At 41.4% G+C, this 21,117-nt stretch overlaps 1 protein-coding gene across 1 annotated transcript in view; it reads right to left on the bottom strand.

The window, feature by feature from the left end:
• The window catches only part of pak5 (p21 protein (Cdc42/Rac)-activated kinase 5), a 57,143-nt gene that overhangs the window by 6,258 nt on the left and 29,768 nt on the right, over nucleotides 1-21,117 (bottom strand). Inside the window, exons 3-7 of the mRNA XM_029496113.1 lie at nucleotides 5,108-5,947; nucleotides 2,049-2,258; nucleotides 1,535-1,676; nucleotides 1,247-1,401; nucleotides 553-686 (exon numbers count right to left, since the gene is read on the bottom strand). Of these exons, the coding sequence (XP_029351973.1) occupies nucleotides 553-686; nucleotides 1,247-1,401; nucleotides 1,535-1,676; nucleotides 2,049-2,258; nucleotides 5,108-5,947 (1,481 nt within the window). The remainder of the gene's footprint in view (nucleotides 1-552; nucleotides 687-1,246; nucleotides 1,402-1,534; nucleotides 1,677-2,048; nucleotides 2,259-5,107; nucleotides 5,948-21,117) is intronic.

The raw sequence follows: 21,117 nt of genomic DNA, 5'->3' as shown, positions 1-21,117 counted from the left end.
AGAGGGAAACAGCTTGCCAGACTCTGACAAAGGGAACTTAACATGCCTCAGCAGCTCTTGAGCTCACTAATGCAATACATTGTGTGGCTCATATCAGCCAAATAAGATATAAAATGTTCATGTGCGACCTTTAGAAATGTTACAAGGAGGATGATCATTTGACAGAGTCAAACAGTTTGGTTATCTCTATGTTAAGCTAACCCCCATCTTGTGGTAGGTTCATAGGTAGTGTAAAGTGGTCCTGATCTTTAAATGGCACTTATGTCCAGATGTCATTTATTTGATTACTCATTTTAGAAGTGATATCAAGGATTTTCATTTAAAGAGGTCCTCCTTTTGCTGTTATATTTCAGAACTTTTAACAGCATACAGTGTGTGATAGTCACTATATCCACCCATGGTGTCTCAGTGTTAGGGTCCTCATATGTCTGTTTGTTGATCTTTTCTTCAGCTGCTGTTACTCTTTTTCTCTCTATTTAAACATCAATTTCAGGGCTTCAATGGCATTTTGCAGCTCAGTATGTCATATTGCGTATCTGTATTGAAGGTTACCTGGTGTGAGTCACAATGTCAGTGAGTGCCCCACCCTCCAGGAACTCCATGACGACCCACAGCTCATCTCCCACCAGGTAGCTGTTGTACATGTCCACCACATTCTCATGGTGGTAGTCCCTCATAATAACCACCTAAGAAACACAGAGAGAGGAAATGGCTTTTAAAATATGTTTATGATTACATTTTTATTAACACAATCTGCTTTCTTGGAATGTTGTATACTATAGAGCAACCAAAAGCCCTTCCTATGAACGATATGTATCATTTGAAAAACATGGAATATGTTACTTAGGAATTAGCTGCTATTTCATTACTCTCATATGTATTCATATGATTTCAATATTTTTTATTATGTAACTTCCCTTTGTGTCATATAACATATTCCAGAGGCATCACTATAAAAGGATTACATTCAGCAATTAATAGGATTATCAAAAGTAAATTAGTTCCCAAATGAACACCAACAGCTTTAGATCTGTGTTCACTGTACACATATGCTTAAATGCACACACACACACACACACACACACACACAGTAGCTCATAACAGTATTACATACAGCATAACAGTAGCAAGATATCCATCTCTATGTGGTGTATGAAGTCAGCGTGCCCAGTTATGTTACTGCATTAAAATGTGCAGATTTTCCTTCAGCTAATCATGCTACAGTCCCTATGCCAGCCTTTCACACCTCATTAAAGAGCAGCTCTCTCCTCTGCTGTTTCCTGAGGTCCATCTTCTTCACAGCCACCTGCTTGCCACTGTGTTTCTCACTGGCAATGCACACGATACCCGTGGAGCCTTCCCCAATCTTGATAAAGCTGTCCAGATATTCCCGAGGGTCGCCTGTGGCAAGCACAGATGCAGCTCAATGTTGATGCAATGCAATAAAACAAATACAACCCCCTCCCCCCGCAAAAAAACAACAACAAGCAAACAAACACATTTCGCTACTCCTTTCATTTACTCAATTTCTCACCAGGGTTGACCACCAGTTGAAGTGCAGCTCTGAACTGTTCATGGGAGACTCTAGAGGGTTGAGTGTCTGAGTTTGACCCCCAGGAAGGCGGGGGATAGGCCCCTGGGGGGATGTAAGGAGATGAAGGCTGCGAGTAGGCCCCCTGGATGCAAAATTCACATGTGCACAACATGAAAATGAAATTTGAGCGAGACTAAAATTGCACTAAGATTCTCATGCAGTTGTAGTATTTGGGAGAAATTAAGGAAGGAAGTTTTGAATTGACTTGATCCAAACACAGAAATTCACCTTGACTGGCCAGAAACATCATAAAAATAATTTTTTATCATAATCCATATTCATAATCCACATTATCAGTTCTGTCCTGTGGAAACCATGTGCCTGAAGAGTCACCTTTTTAGGTTTGTTTGCAGCTTGCCTCATGTAGTAATTGTTTGACCTTTGTGGAAAAAACGTTTAACATGGAGAAATCATGATCAGGCAATATGACACCAATGAGTGAACCATACTGTACCTGAGGGGTGTATGGTGGGCTTGGCTGGGAGGGGGGGTGGTGGTAGGGTGAGGGTTTGTAATGGTGAAACACAGGTGGGTACGGCAGGTGTGCTGGGGGGTAGCCAGGTGGCTTGGCATGGCTCTGAGGTAGCTTAAGAGGCCCTCGGGGATAGGTGTCACCGCCCAGAACCTGGGGACTGCCGTCACGTGATGGACGTTCATAGTCACCCTGGAGGAGACAAGTTATATAATTGATGACTGAAACAGACAAAAACACCGTCCGGTTACACATACTGTCTCTGATTTGTGTGTATATTGTGTACATGAACAGAGTTCATATGTCTCCTTACGGTGATGCATGAGCAGACACCCTTGGTAAAATGCCAGCTCTACTTCCAGGAGCGTCTGCAGGTACTTTAATGGAAATCATTTAGTCCACAGGACAGGGGCTATACTTTATCATCAGCACCACAATGCTCTTCAACTACCCCATTCATCAACCAGGAACCCAGAGAGAATCCAGATCTGGGACACACCTCTTCCTTAAGATCCCAGAAAGTGTTTAAACACAAACACACACAGCAAGAATGTTGAGCTTAATTTAGAGAGAGCTATTGAAAGTTCAGTTGTATGACTCAGCTCAGATGATCTGACTCAAAACAGATAACAGGTGTGATGCACAGTGTAATGGATGGTATGACGAAGGTGATGTAAAGTTGTAAAGTGGCAGACTTGGCTAAAGTGATTAAATCAGTTTTAACTGTTCAGCTGCTATATGAAAAGTCAGTCACAGTAGCAGAGGAACAAAAGGCTGACAGTGTGCATATAAAAAAAGATGACAAATCACCAACCAGGATGGACTAGACAGAAACTAATGCAACTAGCAGTAGTGGATCACACTGATGCCACCATGCAGAGATTAAATTACCTTTGCCTCAACTTCAAAATCTTTTCTTCAACCAACTTTTATTTATGATAAATTCTCAGGGACTGAGACGATCAAATTAAAACTCCCTCCTCTTTCCTCCCTGTCATTTGTTTCTCTCTCTGTGCCTACCACTTTTTTTCCTGTTATACCTACACAAAGAGAGACACACAAACACACACACATGCACATAGCAAGGCTGGAGGAGGAGTCTTGATGTTCAGGGATGCTGTATAATTACATAGCGTTAACTCCTTTAATCAATCACTAAAGGCAGGTGCAGGTGTGTGTGTGTGTGTGTACGTTGGGAGTGGGCTGCTGCTGGGACAACCCAGCTCTCAGACCCCCCTTCTTCTATTATTGGCTGGTACAACTGGCTGGCTGTCAGCCAGGGGTCTCCTGATCCATGTTGGTTAAACGTGCATTAATCTGAGTTTGGCAGGGTAATCAACAACCTAACTCAACTGTGAAATTGAATTCTGTGGTGGAACATCGTTCGGCCAGTTTTATGCTAAGGCTGCAGAAAGGGAAAGTGCCGCAACATCAATTTGTCACCAAGAGCTGCGGCACTGAGCTTATACTCGCCACAAAACACAGAGAGAGAGGCAGAGAGAGGAAGAGAAAGAAAGGGCGAGAGAGTATGTTTGCATCTTTGTGTGTGTCTGTGTGTGGCCAAGTCTGTGTGCTGTCTATTGTTACATCCCCAGTGGCTCCCAACAACAGCAGGGAAAAAGAAGGATTTACTTGAGTTGGTGTGAATGGGCTGAATGAGGGAAGAGGAAGAAAAGGTAGCGAATGAGAGAAGATAGCAAGGGCTGGGTTTGTTACAAAGTCCGTAAACTGAGAATATAATAGTGATTTTTAAGCTGCCAGATGACTCCTTGGTTTTTTTTTTTTCTCTTACCATTGTTGAAAAATATCCAAACACCTCACAGCAAATTAGAGTGCGCTGATTTTAAAGCCAACACATCATTATAGCCTATATTTCATTTGATGTAAGATTTGGTTTGAAAAAAGATAGAACATCAAAACTGTGCTTGACACTTCATCCCGTTAAGTCAACACAGACTGGACATTACCAGAGAAACAAGTGTGCCTCCTCAAGTACAACAACTCACAAAATGGCAGTCATAAACAGTATGCGGGTAAAATGACCTTCCCTTGCGTCACTTTGAATCCTGCTAGTTTAGCATTCCCCATAGTTATTTTTTCTACTAGTGGCTATTTACTGAAGCATGCAGGTTAAATGGTTTTTCATCAAGGCACCCTGGGATCTACATCAGCACACCCAGTTTTCCTCACAGCCACTGGAGTCTGTGTGTGTGAAGGAGGGATATGGAAGAACGACATGACAGCAGCACACACTCCTTTGTAATGGACTTAATGAGCCACTGAAAGCTTTGGAAAGTGATATAAAGATAAGGAAATGATAAGGCTTCTGATAAAATGACCTCTCTTTCTGTGATTTAGCCCTGCTGCACTGGCAGGCAGCATTCTTTGCCTCCTACTAATATCTTCCACTACCATGTTCTAATATCTTTTACTGTTGCAAATGTAATTCTGTAAAATTGACCAGGAAACAACCATTACACAAGGTTTGAGGTTTGTTTGCTTTCTATTGGACAGGATCACAGACTGCATCACACTCTCCTAGTGCTGCCATATTACTGTAAAGGTATTTCTTAGACAATGGGAAACTGTAAGTTACAAAACATCGATATTAGATCATGGTGCAGAGCAAATTTACAAACAATCTAATATGTACTGTACAAGTTTGTCTCACTGCTAAATCAAACCCCAAACTCTGCATATCACATATCACTTTCATTACCTTGATGAGAGACAGAGAGAGAGAGAGACAGAGAGGGGGAGAGAAAAGATAGAAGAGGAAAAGTATAGAATATTTGAAAGGGACTGCAGGTGGATGGGATTTGGGACTAAATGTGTGTGTAATTTTCTCTGAAAGGTTGCCACAGACTTGTTAGGGTTATTGGGAGTTTCCTGGACAGCCCCTATAATTTCTATTACTTCTATTTTATGCTCTAAAGTTCAGAGTAAACATTGTCAACAGCCCTGTGACAATTGTTAACACTGATGAAAAAGTTTTTATTAAAAAGTTATTAGTGGAGTGCATAGTGATTTGTTGTAGTTACCTTGGCTAAAGTCTGTGAGTTAGCTAGACTCTCTGAGAGGCGAGGGTAGGTATAGGAGCTGTATGGATGGGCCTGTGGAGGGTTCTTGAAAGCTCCACTGGCTGCATAGGGAATATTTGGCTCCTGCAGCCCAGAACCTGACCGAGATCGCTGCCGGATAGCTGGTGTGGGACTGGTCTGTGTCACGTAGGAACTCTTTGGACGCTTTTCATATTCATCCCTCAGGCCACCATAGCTCCACTCACTGTCTGGATAGTTGATCTGCTCGCTGTGTAGTGAGGCACGAGATGGTGTGCCTACTGAAGTGTCCCGGTAGTCCTGGCTGGACGAGCCACCTACAGATGCCCGATAGTAGCCACTGGAACCTACCCCGCTGCCCACGGTGGAGGCCACTTCATCGGCTGAGCGTCCTTTGCTCTCCAGGTAGGTGTGATAGTCTGGTGGCAGCTTGCCGTAATCAGATTTTTGAGGCATAGCATCTGGGTAGAATGGACTGCGTATGGGGTGTGAGTGTCCATTCTGCTTGGTGAATCGATAGTGCCTCCCAACAGCCCAATCCCCATCTATGGAGAATCCTGGCTTGGCAGGATCAAGAGAGAAGTCTCTGCTTGAGGTGTCAAGGTCACAGGAATAGCGGGAATAGTAATGGTTGAATCCATTCTCCTCCGGGGCATTGGGATGACCACTGCCTGTGGGTTTGGAACAGCTTCCAGCCTGATGGGGACCTGGTGGACTCTCCTTACGCAGGGAGTTGGAACGTGTGACTGAGATGTTGTCGAACTCCTCCAACAGGCCATTGATGGATGCATCTTTGGGGGGGCGGTTCCCTCGAACAATGGTCTATGAGAAGAAAAAACACATTATACTTAGCATTCAAGACAGTCATCTGATGGATAGTTTTATGGAGCTAGCCCTGATACTTTGGAGTGCAGGCCAATCAGTTTCAGTTTAATCATTCCTGGCTGAAAACTGAATGATGAATTGAAATTCCTCTGTAATAAATTTCAGTCAAACAAAGATTCAGCAATTTCCAGGATGGAATTTCAATTCATGTGTATCAGGGCTTTCTTACAAGTATGAAATAAACCATAACTTGCAATTAATGAATGTCTGTGTTTGTCATCTGACAAAACAGGCATCAGTCTACAAAACAACAAGTTGCTGTAAGATGGAATGCAGCTAGAAAATGCATGGAGATAAACGGCAGCATACTTGATGCTAAAAAGAAACCATTGGAGGATTCTAGGAGCTAATTCCTGCCCCATTTCACTCGTACCAGATTAGCTTCATTTGCAGTGGGCTGATCAGTATACATTATTAGTTTTGGCATTAGGTTTAGCGCATGAGGTGCATGAGCACACCAGCATGTGCTTGCACGCACAAACAAAGAAAGAGTGAGGAAGAGAAGGAGACTGAACACACACACTCACATCTGCTTCAAAGCAAAGGCAGCTTAATCATCAGGGCTGCTGCTTATCCCCTCCTACCTTGTGTTAAACCCTTTACACGGCTGTGTCGTGAGTCATGGGGAACTGGTACTACAGCAGTACTCATTGACCTACACATGTGTATGTGCACATAATTTTTTATTTATTTATTTTTTTTTATGCAGACTATGAGACACACTACTTCCATAAACTGATAGCTAAGGTCTGGTATACAGCTTTTACCCATCTTCCACTCCACCACTTGGACATTACAGGAGTGACTGCATTAGAAAAATTGAAACATGTTGCGTGACTGCTGAGCACTGAGAGGAGGCCGATTTGTGGGGACTATTTGAATTTCAAAGTCTTACATAATCTATTTGAGAGCTTTTGGTCATGATGAAATGAAACAGTAAAATGTTATTTTTGAATCTCTGACCATTTTTCAGCAGTGTCCAGGTACCTTAAGAATCCTACTAGTGAACATCTTGACAGTTGAACCTTGATATTTTTCACAGCAAATTTCAGTTTCATATTCACAAAAAGGAAAGCCCATCTCTCCATGAAAACTATTGTGGATTTAAAAGGCTGCAAATATCCTCTTGAACAAAATCTGAAAGCAGCAGGACACCTTTAGTTGGTAAAGATATAGCAATTATGGAGTAAATTAAAGCTGAACTCTGAAGTAGTTTGATAATAACAGCCCACAACAAACCTATTTTGTTCTTAGCCTGCATAATGCTCTACAGTATGTTGACTTGGCAGTTACACTTCTGAAGGTGTTTGCTGAACCCACAATGCCACATCAGCATATTCATAGACACTCTTTGACAGCGCTTACGCCTTACATCCATCATATAGCCGTCATATTTGTCTCTGTTGTAGTTTTCCCATGTCACATGTGCTGAGGCGGTGTCAGAAAAGCTGGGATAATCAACACTGAGCAAACATTGTGCTGACACAGGGTTACATTGAGACTCCTTCACTTAGTGGCCCGCAAACTGCCTTGTAATAATCTCTATGAGACCATTGAGGCTCACCCGGGTTAAAAGAGGCTATATAGGCTGTATTTCACCTCCAAATGCTTTATAGAACCCCACAAGGGCCCTCTCTTTTAATTTCTAGCCATCCACAGGAGCGTCTAACTTTTGCTCAAAAATAATTCTTAAAATGTAAATGTTTAAATTGTCTCCCTTGTTGTCTCATTGTTTCACAATTGTGAATTTCTGCAAACTCAAAAGACTGTTTGAGTGAAACTTGCAGCTGAAAGTATAAAAAAAACAACAACAATAGCTCCATAAAAATAAAATGTAGCATGCAATAATCACATCTGTTTGGTTGCCATTTTAACTACTAAGATTAGTTTTTTCACACCTTTGCGTCTACATTGTTACTTGGTACACCCCCTTCTCTTTTTAACACTCCAGTTGCTCTCCTCTGTTTGAGAGCCATGGGCTGTTTGCTACCATGAACTGGAACCCAAGGTGAAATGGCCTATAAAAGCAGTGACTAAAGTCTCGCTGAGAGGCTGAGGCTCCAGGATGAATGGTCTTTTAAACAGGGTGGTGAGTGGAAATCCATCACACTCTGGACAGATGTTGCAGTACACCGAGCAGGCCCTGGGTCTGCAATGAAAATTACAATTCATACACTAAAAGGAGTCACACTGGTCTTTTTCTCACGTTGTTATACTGTGTTTTATTTAAAAGTAAGGCTCACTGTTTTTAATGTTGTTAGCAGATGTAAAACTGCTACAAATAATAAATGCTACAGTTACTCCGGTGAGAATAATTCTCAAATTTCCTTGAACTGAATTTGTGAATGTTGACGCTGGGTCATATTTTGCTATGCTACATGGATGTTGGAGATTTGGAGCTAATTCAATTGGCAGACAACAGTGAGAAGTGCTGGTTATCGAATGAAACATCATCATCTTCATTTGGTTCATGATCAATAAGACTATGTCAGTGAGCGTGACAGGTACAGTGGTTAAAGGCAGTCAGAGAACAAGGCAGGGAATGAAACTGAGGAGGTGACAGGGTTGCAGGGGGAGAATGAGGCAAGGTTAATTGTGTGCCAAATCACTGTCAAACTGTCGACTGCATCAAGCCTAAAAATCTTTCCATTAATTTGAATTAAGAGGCTGATACCGGCTTCCGTCTTCCTCTACCCCAACCTCCTCTTTGCACTTCCACCATCCTTACAGCTTTGTGAGCCTTGTGCACAGGTCGTGTTCAGTGGCGGCTGTGACAGCAGCCATATTTCACTGGTGTGCAGCATTGGCCTGTCCTTCAGTGATAAGCTGTAATAGATCTACTCTCTCCACTCACCATGGCCAGTTCAAGGTAAGTACAGGAGAGGAAAGGAAAGGACAGGGGAAGAGAAGGAAAGAAGAAAGGAAACTGAAAAATAGGGGGTTAACATAAGGGAGAAGAATGGAGGAAAAAGAGAACATGTGTGGGAGGAGTGACCAAAACACAACTAGGTGGGATGATGCAAAAGAAGGAAAGGATGTGAAGGGGTGAGAAACGGAGTGTCATTGAAACAGAGAATGAAAAATGAGGCTCGTTGGGAGATAAGGGGAGGATTAACCTAGCTGGTAATGAAGAGAGGGTGTGATGGGAGGAAGGAGTGAGGAAAAGAGGGAGAGATGATTAATGAGCTTGCCCTTCCTGTGACTCATAGATAGAACCCTGATTTGGAGGCTGTGCTTCAGAGGCCACCAGGGTCCTGGGACAACTGAAGAGGTGGAGGGGGATCTGCTCCTCTGCTGCCTGGGCCCTGTGCACTGCCGTTTCATTTGATTTGTGCTCTGCTGTTTTCAGGAATCTGCATACTTGGAAACAGAAGCATTTTATGAATGTAACACAGGTTGACTGTGTTTGAGAAAGTTGCCAACTCTTAGACTTAAGAAATCCTTTAGATTTTTTGCCAAATCAACTTTTTTTGTGATAACATTTTAACAGCATTAGGTTTTGAGAAAGCCTTATCTACTGAAATTATAAAAGAGTTTTGGCCTTTCTGTGATTCTATATCACCATCAAGCTGCATACACACCAGACACACAAGGATTTGCAGTCTGGATTACTGGGAGAGGAAAACTGTTAGCAAACTCATCACAACATCAACACATTCTACTCATCTTTATGCTTTTTTAATGTTAGCCCAGTGAAAAGACAGCATCTGCTATTATTAGCTTTGGATCTATCTGTAACTTGATTTGTTTCTTTTATTTACTGTTCTTTAAGATAGGAGTAAATGGTAAAAATGCAGATACAGAATCTCCCCAGGTCAAGGTGGCATCAATCATTCAGAATACATCTTCTGTTCTATTTTCAATGTGCATTAACTTAAACAAGTCATCTATTTTAACAGTAGTTGAAATGCTTCATGGTTTGAGTTCAGAAGCTGTGTTCCAGTGCGTGAGTACTTTTTCCTTCACTCAGTCTCCTGCGCATGCATTAAAAAACAGGATTAGGCGGGGAGACATAAATACACACACACATAATCAAACGCTAAGGTATGCAATGCCTCACACACACACGCATGCAGCAACAGAGGCAGATGTGTAGCTCCTCCCTTACATGTGGCTTTAATCACACATGAAAGCTTATCACCCACCATACCCCCACTCACTTTCTCTGCCTCTCTCTCTCTCTCTCTCTCACACACACACACACACACACACAAACAAACAGCAGAGCATTGCCTGCTCAACACACCCACTCTCAAATCCCAGTTCCTGCCAGAGTTGGAACACAGAAATAATTTTTCTACTGGTATATGTTTGCTGTCGTGCTATGCTGCATACTGGAACATGACAGACTGCATGTTAGTACAACAGAAATATTTCTTTTCCTTCATCTCCTCCTCCACATTTTTTCCTTTGTTTCCCTCTCTGTATCAAATCCTAGACACCATCTATGCTCTGTGAATTTCTGTCAGGACTCAAACTGCAGAGAGCAAGCATACGTGGTCATTTATAGACACATGCACACACACACAAACATACACTTCTACTACTACTGCCACCTCAGCTCCTGTAATGCAGTATCCTTCTGCACCAGTGACTAATTTGTTAACAGAAGGTTATTCACTGTCGTCTGAGAAAGATAATATCAGAGAACCCTTGAGATGAAAGACCAAGAGACTAATCACGACTCTCCTTTGAGTGTCTTGATAAGGACCAAACATGACCTACAGAACAGGCTGATGAATGATCACATACAGCAACCACCACAGCTGATACATAATCAAGTAAAGATGTTGTGCTTCTTTATTTGTATGAAAAAAAGAATCCATCATTCCTAGATTGATAAAGATAGCTCAGTGCATTATCACAACTCTGTACCAGGCACTTCATGGAGGTGATACTGTACAAGAATAAGGCTCCTATATTTATCAGCAATGCATGAATTCATATTAAACATAAAAAGTATTAAAATAGATAAAATCATACGATTCAGATACAGCACAGGCATTATGATGCCCTTGTCCTCTAGCTCTATCTGCTGGATGGGAGTGCTCAGGCTAAAATGCTAGGTAAGAGCCCGACACCACAAAAACTGGAATCTTCTTGGAATATTAAGTGTCAAAGAATTGATATCAGGAAGTACATAGCCTACAGGGAAAATAAAAAGTTCATCAGGTGCTTTACATTTTCAAGAAAATCCTTGAAACAGCTTGATTCAACGGTGCTAAATACATATTTACCATGCATAGTTCCACTGATTTAAATGCATGTATGTCAGTGTCTGTGTGAATATGTACACTGTTATTATGTGTAATCAGTATGCTGCTTTTATCTTGTTTATGTTTCTGAAAGTTACATTCACTTGAATCTATAACCCATATTATACTGTACATCTGTTGATGGCTGAAAAATCTTGTGACATTTTATTTCAGCAGTAAATGAAAGGGTCTTATTGTATACATATATGCTACAGTAGCCATATATAACGTTCTTTACATGAAGCTTCGTGTTTTTTCACAGATACAGTACATCTGTGTACATCTAACCCTAACCCTAACCCTGTCATCTGTTTGTCACTGGAAATGATAGAAAACTGTGGTGCAAAACAAAGTTTTACCAATCAGCTGTAATGTTTTATGCACTCATGGATAAAGCAGGTTGTGGCTTGTGCTCTGCTGCCTTCTGCTGGTCAGAGTAAATATTTTAAATCTGAACCAGAACATTTTTTGCAAATTAAATAACTTTGCAATAAAATTATGTGGTTGGTAAATTCTCTGATAAAGGAACAAATTACACTGAGGCTTCTGGTAATGAGGTTCCCTTAAGCACATATCTCAGATATTTGTTATTAATTAGAACAACTAATCTTGACCTCATAACCCAGTCAAGTAAGACCTCATATCAGTGTGCCGGCTGACAGATTGACCCACCTGTATTATTCAGTGGAAGATTTCACAGAGCACTTTCAATGAGTTCTTGACATGTTATTAACCAAACTGTAGATGACGCCTTAGCAAACATGGACAGGATTATTCAAGGAGTGGATTTTGAAACATTTCCATGATTAATAGGCTGTGAGCTGACCTGTTTCCTCAGGCTGTCCTATTGCCTGTTAGTTACAGAAGCTAATAACCATCATTCCCTGCATGCTGAGGCTGTGCACTGAAGGCTTCTCTGAATAGGTGGGCATTATCATGGCTTGAAAAAAGTTCTGCTGCAGCCAATTAAGAGTAGAGGAGAAGCTGAAAATGAAAAATATCAGACAATAAAATTACCTTAACCTTTGTATTTTCAGAGTGTAGTATCATGATCATTCACCAGAATTCTTGGTTTTGTGAGACACAATGAGAAGCAGTCAAAGGTTCAAACATTTGATTAGGGAATCCATTATATGATGCCCCTCATCATGTTTAGAGGAGGGGTCATTGGATGAGACTTTGAATCATTTAATCATCATAATGGCCAAAATATGGAAAGCTTGAACTAGCTGCTGCCTACACAAGTCACTCTTAACTCTGGGCTATGAACTCTTTTATATCATTTGGAACATTTAAGTTTGACTGCCTTCATACACAAAGGCCAATAATTATCTTGTTAATTATGTTTTATTTACAGGACTGTTCTTTTATTTATTTATTTTTTTTCTGTAAATGTTTGATGTTCGGGAAGGGGTAGCATGGCGGCATAGTGGTTAGCACTGTTGCCCCACAATAAGAAGGTTGGGGGGTTCTGTGTGGACTTTGCATGTTCTCCCCGGGTACTCCTGTTTCCTCCCACTGTCCAAACACATGCATGCTTGGGTTATTTGGTGACTCTAAATTGTCTGTATGAGTATGTGTGTGAATGGTTGTTGGCCCTGTGATGGACTGGTGACCTGTCCAGGGTGTACCCCTCCCTCACCCAGTGCGAGCTGGGATTGGCTCCAGAACCCCCCACGACCTGGAAACAGATGAGCGGTAGAAGATGGATGGATGACGTTGGGTACATTTGAAAACTTGAATTATTGAATCCCTCCACAACGTAACTGCTAGACAGAAGAAACCACATGTAAACAAAGAGGTCATGAGCAAAAAACTGAACTACTAATATCAGTAACTGCTGATATGCCATCATTCTATACCTCAGCATGTCACCAGAGGAACCAATGACTCTAGTGGTGTCAACAAATTAGTTTGAATGTCTCTGGCCGAAATTTTGTTATTAGGCTGCTGTAGGTAGACCATAGGGTGCCTTACTATGTTTTCCTCCCTTAATATGATGCCTTCCTCCTCCACAGCTCCCAGCAGCTCAGACCAGTGTGACACAGTCACGGTTGACTTCAGCTGGGTAGAGCTTCATACGAGCTCCAGGATGTGTCCCAACCCTAGCCCTAACCCCAAACCTACTCTATGAGTCACATAGGGTGCAAATGTAAGGAATGAATGTTCATTTATTCATCTTGAACTGCTTATCCATTTCCAGGTCACAGGATTTGCTGGAGCCAATCCCAGCTCACACTAGGTGAGGGCAGGGTACACCCTGGACAGGTCACCAGTCCATCGCAGGGCCAACACACAGAGAGAGACAGAGACCAACAACCACTGACACTCACACTCAGACCCATGGACAATTTACACCAATTAACCCAAACATGCATGTGTTTGGACGGTGGGAGGAAAACGGAGTATGAATGAGGGTTTCCAGCAAAATGGATTAGTGGTGGAAGCATAATGAAATACAAACATAAAGTCCTGATAAAGACCAAATCCCCCGGCCTTAAGCATATTAGTCCTGTAAAATCTGGACGCCCTCCTTTTTTTTCGACACCTCTAAGCATTGGCAGATTTAGCTTGATTCAGAAACATGGAGAGCTGTATTTTGGTCAATAATACTGTAACAACATAATAGAAGCAGCAAACCGTAGCACTTTGTCTTTTGCGATATGATGTTTTTTGGTCTGGTCTTTCCTTTCAGAGGAGTTTCCAAATGACTATGTCACTGTTAGGTAAACTTTCTGATCTAAAGGATGAGAGAGGAGAGGAGACAGAGAGCAAGATGAAGAGGAGGGGATCAATTAGATGTAGCTCAATAAGACAGATGAATAGACAGCTGCCCACTAAAGATTAATTACACACCACAACACTCACAACACTCATTAATCTGAGCCCTGTCAGCCAGTTATAGGCTACAACACATCGCTGCCACGATCATCCTCATCAAACGCTCACTTTCCACTCCTCAGACTATTCTCATGCTGCCTGCATAAGTGTCAGTACTATTCCACGCATGCACACACACTCACTCACACACACACGCCAAGGACACGTTAAACTGAAGGCATATTGTGAATGCTGTACTTATTAAAAACTTTTAGCATGCCAGCAAAGTCAACTGGAAAAGTGAACATGTTTAAAACTTTGTATGTTAGCTACCTTACGTTAGCATTTAGCTCAAAGTTCCAAATGGGTTGAAGCATCACAGGGCTCTGAGTATAGCAGTAGACTCTCAAGATTGATAGTGGAAGTGACAAAATGAACATAATCAGTGAATGTCTTTGGCAGATTATTTAAAATCATGAGAGAATTAATTTATTTGATGTTTGCTTGATTAAACTATATGTTGGTCATGACGATAGGATATTATCCCTCAGCATTTCTGTATGCTGAGTGGAGGAAAATGGTTTTATTCAGAATTTTCTGGCTGAGTACAGCCCATCCTAGACACATCGGATGATGATGCAGCTGGTTTATGAAAAATGATGCAGACTCTAATCTCCCCCTGAAATGTTGATTGATGGATAAAAAATGTGATTAAATAATCTTTTATAATAAGGGCGCAAGTGTACGGCTTGATCTGTGAGTTGTAGTTTGTCTGTCTGGCCACATGAGGATACTACAAGTCCAGTCATTAAATCACTTCATGCCAAGTGTGAAATAGCATGTGCTTGTGCTATTGTTTCATTTTGAAGGACCTGCACTCGTTTGTGGCAATGATACTGTTTTTCAAATTATGTGCTTTACATAGAGATAGAAAGATTGACATTAGCGTAATAAAAGCACATTTATACTCCCTCCACACTCAACATGTTCAAGAAAATTAACATTTTGAAGTCACAGTTTCTCATCAAGAAATTGGAAAGCACCACCAATCCATTACAAGCTTGTAAAGTACCCATTATTTCTTTTTTTTTCCCCCCTGCCACAATCCCTTCTCATTTGAAATCAACAGTTCTTTCCCAAAAAAAAAACAAAAAACCCACATTCAGACACTGAAGGATGCTTGTTAGCCAGGACATTTTGAGCTGCCCTGGCAGAGTACAGCGCACATTACTGAAAGCCAAAATTCCCACGTCGACTGAAGCCACCCTGAGAGGTGATTTGCAAAGTGTGACTGTGAATGGCAGCCACGAGAGAAGACAAATTATGAAAGCAGAGGAGGAGGAGCAGAGTGGAGGAAGGAATGAGAGAGGTCTAAATCAATGCCATCCACTTCAGCTCAATGCCAAGAAAGACAGATGCTCTCTCTCTCTGTTTGGATGTGTGTATGTGTCAGTATTTCTGTACAGACACACATCAATCAGGTTTTTTTTTTTTTCCAAGTCTATTTCTGCTTTGACCAATTTAAACCTAGATCAATGTATTATGGAGGTAATTTATACTGAGTCTAACCCAAATTAAACTTGAAATCAAATGCATCACAGCATCCAACTTTCTTTTCTGTTAATAAAGACCCTGAAGGAAAGCCACAGTCATTGTGTATGGTGGGCAAAACCACATTGCAGTTTCACACATTGAGAAAAGAAGTGCTGTATTGTATCTATGGAGGCACTTTTTATTTTATGTTCTTATAAAACATTGGTCAAATAAATAAAGAAGAAGCTTTTGGGGCAAAATAAGGTTTTACAAAGAGACATGTTAGAGATTTTGGCCTTGCAGTGCACTGCCTTTGAGCAAACCCAGTACCATTAATACACAGTGCAATAAAATGCCTCATCAGATTAGCAAGGCTCTGCATACACGTGTCAAAATATAATAGCCTACTTCCCTATTCAGTGAAGACAGAGAAGTTTGTATTTCCGCCCCTGAAGCAAGGACTGTGTGACCCTGTTAAATCAGAAACACTATCTCTCCTAGCTCTACTTCCATATGTATACATACAGCAAACCCAGCATAGCTACAAAAATAACTCTGCCATGCAGTGCTCAGCACACTGAGCAGCCCTGTCTCAAGAAAGACAAGGAAACAACCTGCTCCCTGGATGGATCAATATTAATAATGTATCAAAAACATGCAACCCTTTAAATGCTTCATCTCTGCAACGTCAGCACAGAAGAGTAAATGCTGCATGGAGCAGTTACTGTCTCACCTCCACAGCCAGAGTTTGGTCTCATATTGAAGAAGCGATGGGAACTGCTGGCAGTGAGAGCTGAGACCTGTTGCACTGATATATTTGCATAGCCAGCATACCAGCATGCAGTCTTGGCTCCCAACAAACAGAACGCGTCAAACACCCCACCTATAACTGTTTCTGAATTATCTGTGCCTGGAGCATAAACACCACCATCTCTTCTGTCCTGACCACACTCACCACCTGCCTTGGCTGCCTCGGCCTTCCTGCCTCTCTCAGCCCGTTGGTCCTCCCGCTTGCTCCTTGCCCCCCTGCCATAGTAAGTAGCTCTGGCTTGCTGCAGCTGCACCAGGGCTGGATCAACTACAAGTCTGGTGTCGTACACCCACAGCGACCTACTGTCTGAGAGACCCAATGATCGAGTTTCTCCCTCTGTCACCTGCCAGCAAGCTTTTAGGAGGTGGGGGTTGTGCTGCCTGTGCCACCACTGACCCAGTGACATTTACAATAGTGCTATACCAGTTATCACTCTGCCGGTCATGCCATTTCTCACGTGCTGTTACTCTTACTGTGCCAACCAGTTCCTTTGTCTCATTGGGATCTGGCCTGCACTAAATGGAAACATAAATAATCAGTGTCCTCTACATTGCTGAAATTACTTTTATGGCTGAATTACTATAAAGAAGTAAAGAAATCAACCATACACTTCACGATAAAGTTAAATAACATTTTCTAGCGATGTACCTTCCAAATTTGGGTACATTCTGTTGCATTATTTTATTTTCCAATGTGATGTAACTCCAGCTATAATGGGTTTGACAGCAGAGCAATTTTCAGCTCCCTAAAATATCACCAGAGCTCTCTCCACCTACACAACCTACAGTCCATATAACCCACAGCTGAATGCAAGAAGTTAAGACACTGTCTCTGGAGGCTGTCAGCAGTCATTCTGGGAAATCATAAACAGGATAAGCATAGGAGAAGACAGGCTTAAGAAACACAGGCATATCAAAATGTAAAGTGCATCTTCATTGCATAATAGTTCCAGTAATACTCTGCTCATCACGCATGGACATATCTGAAATGAATCTAGCCAAGGTTGGATTTAACCTCTAAGTCTTGAAACATTCATTAAGCAGACATCTGATTCAGATGGATGGGCCTGCTTTGTCACAAAATCCAAGTACTTACATAAATAGTTAGTTCTGAAAGCGATTTTCCCACCTCACGTCATCCCATGTGTCACATGGTTCCCCTGTTGCAGCCACAGCATCAGTCACACAACACGGCACTCTGTCAAATATCAACTTTCTCATGTAACATCATCATCCCTGGTGCCAGTAAAAAAACTGTTTAAAATTACATTTAATGGAAGGCTTTCATTTACCTCTTTTAATGAACACACTTGCAGTTTCTAGAAGGCTCATTCACTGATATACTCCATATTGCAGCTGAATTACTCCATTCCTCTCTGCACCCCTCTGATTAATTTGTTGGAAACCTGTCGATCTATTCAGGCCCTTAAACTATGAACTTCCCGCCCACATGATGTGAGACTGAAACGCTTATCCTCATGAAGTCATACTGTAGTTCTAAGTGTACTCATAATACTGTAGCCATTAGTTCAAAACAAACAGGCAGTCTCAGCTTTTATTTTTAGAAAACAAGCAGTTAGTGTTCCGTTGTATTTTCTATGAAAATGAAAAACAGACCCAGATATCAGGAGAGAGTGCAGTGGATCTGAGCTTTAGTCAGAAAGTGTTATTTGAACATGAGAGGAAGCATTAAGGAGCAATATCCACTTTAGATCTGGATGCACATTTTATTCCTGTGATCTCTCCAGGCTCCTTTATTACATTTGTTTTCTACAGCTGCCGTAACATTACGATAACATTATAACATTACAAAAAATAAAGCTCTTAAACTGGCCCTAACACGTTACTTTTTTCCTGATGCTGATGATCACACCCTGAGTGCTGTTTGATGACCCTGGAATCAAGACAACCATTTCAACTGTTTCAAATTGAAACATGGAAAAAAAAAAAAAGTGGAACAAAGATTTCTCACTTATTTAGTAATTTCTGTGGTGCTGTTTGCCTCAGAGCTAAGATGCCATTTAGCAGAAGACTAAAAGTAAAGTTTCTTACATATTTTCCATTGCAATCAAACATTTTTTTAGCAATTTTTACCATTAATTTATTTACCCTTTTCATGTTTCTCTTATTGAAATGTTAGTTATTCAAGGTCTTATGTCTTTTCAAGAAGGGTGCAACACAAATGAACACAATGTTTATGGTTAATGCAGCACTTTCATGCCCCTGTACAGTGCATGCATCTTTACTAAAAAAATGTTTTCTTTCTGTCCCTATCTAACATTGTCCTGACCTTGTGTAAAGGATATAAACTTTACTGCTGCTGTTTAATAGAAAGTCATTACAATAGTGCTCTTGTTGATTCACCCTGAGTTGATCTTCCAGCGCATTTCTTGAGCTCATTATTTTGTCATAGTCATATTGTCATGTAACACTACTAATTGACTGCAATGTTGGCTGTGTTGGATATGAATTATTTGTTCATTCATCTTCTACCTCTTATCTGTTTCCGGGTCACGGTGGGTGCTGGAGCCAATCCCAGCTCACACTAGGATAGGGTGGGGTACACCCTGGACAGGTCACCAGTCCATCACAGGGCCAACACACAGAGACAGACAGAGACCAACAACCACTCACACTCAGACATATGGACATTTTAAAGTCACCAATTAACCCAAACATGCATGTGTTTGGACGGTGGGAGGAAACTGGAGTACCCGGAGGAAACCCATGCAGGCACAGGGAGAACATGCAAACTCCACACAGAAAGAAGGGAACCGAACCTGTGACCTTCTTATTGTGGGGCAACAGCACTAACCACTATGCCACCATGCTGTCCTGGATATGAATTATGAAGAATGAAATTAAAAAAAAAACAGAGGAAGAATCTACTCACACAAAACATATAACCATTCATTCACAGGTCATTGTAACTAGGCAATAGAATTTACAGGTCCAAGCACCTGCATGGACAAACCATGCTAACACCTACTATACATAGACATAAACATGCATACAATACAGACATGCATGCACACACAGACGCATCATCAAGCAAAGTACCTCCTCAGCGCCACAAAAATCAACTATTTGAGGGGTGAAACAGTGTTGCAACATGAAACTGCCATTAATAACAGCCACAGCAATGCTCCTGCCAGTGCTAATGAATGCAACAAGTTAACACACACATAAGCTTACGCACACCCACTCACCCACACCCACTAACAGGTGCACACACATTTGAGACTTGGACATCAACCAGAAAAGCAACATAAAAAACAAAGATGCTCTGCACGGAGGCGCAGTCATTCTTGTGCACTTACTCTTGCACCAAAACACACACATACATAATAAAATTGCCACAGTGGAGAAGCTTTAAGAGCACAATGTTTAAAACATGGAAAGGCTGTTAGGGCATGGTGTTAGGCTAAACTTTTGGATTAGCATGTATGCTGAGGGGTTAGTGGGGGGACGGGGGAGAATAGAGATGAGAGCCAAAGCTTTAAGCAATACTAATGCTCAGCTGAGATGAGCATTCTGACAACAAGGCTACAAGCCTTGTGAATAAACGATGAGTGCACAAGTCAGAGGGCAGAGGTAGTAGTTTTTTAAGCATGATGACAGTACAGAACTATTCTTCAACTGCTCACTACACAGACACACAAACACACATCAGATCAACCTGGTGAGAATGATCCTGGTGTGGTGTGCCACTGGTGGAAACCTCTTCATGCCTGCTCACCTGGTGTGTACGTGACCCCATACAGACACACAAATGCACTTCAACATTAACACACACACTTAGTAGGTAGGGCTGGGGGAGCCTGCCAAGCAAAGGAAGCTTTGTGTCAATCAAGCGTCAAGTCAACCACGGGAGAAGGATATCAGGCCATGGGTTAGACCCTATAAATAACCCAGCCCACCTTGAGAGTCGGGGTCACTTGCAGACACACACATATATACAGTATGCACACACATGCAACATATTCACAAAGGTTATCTAAAAGTAATTTTTTTCTTTATTTTACAATTTTTGACATAGTCAAGCAGGGTTTGACAGAAATTTTAAACCACAGGACTTCCTTCATTTACTTGTTGCATAACAATGCCAACATTCAATTCCATTTGAAATATACTTGTTTATTAGCTACTGAGATTCAGCATGACCATGGTTAGAGAGGAACAGGACAAATATTTTGTAGCCAACCTCTTCAATTATCAGTGTCAGTTACTGTCAGATCGTTATTAATAGTGAGTATCAAAAAGATATGACAGATAATTTTGGACTATCAGCAAATGTTCTTCTGGACCAAAATTGATTCCAGAAGTATACATTTATTTTAAAATATTTGCTAAAAACTTGCTGCTTGCAATTCATCCAGGAGTGATCTCATCCTCTGAAATAATTCATGTCTGATTAATTCCTGTGATGAACAGGCTTTTGATTAAGGCTAAGAGGGGAGGAGAAGAGAGGTTTCATCCAGGATATAGACTAGTTTGGCTCAAGAGGTACACTGTAAAAAGAGTTCTAACACATGCAAACCCTTTATGACCTATTTTCTGGTGGCCTACAGCAGAGCAGAATCAGTTGTCATGGCAACATGCACTTCATATCGCAGCACCCATCATCATCTTCACCATCATCATCGTCATCAGCATCATTATCATCATTATGATTAACATCATCATAAT

Source organism: Echeneis naucrates, chromosome 24, assembly GCF_900963305.1.
Source record: "Echeneis naucrates chromosome 24, fEcheNa1.1, whole genome shotgun sequence".
In the NCBI taxonomy this organism is placed as follows: Eukaryota; Metazoa; Chordata; class Actinopteri; order Carangiformes; family Echeneidae; genus Echeneis; species Echeneis naucrates.
This window is presented reverse-complemented; position numbering and strand designations above follow the sequence as displayed.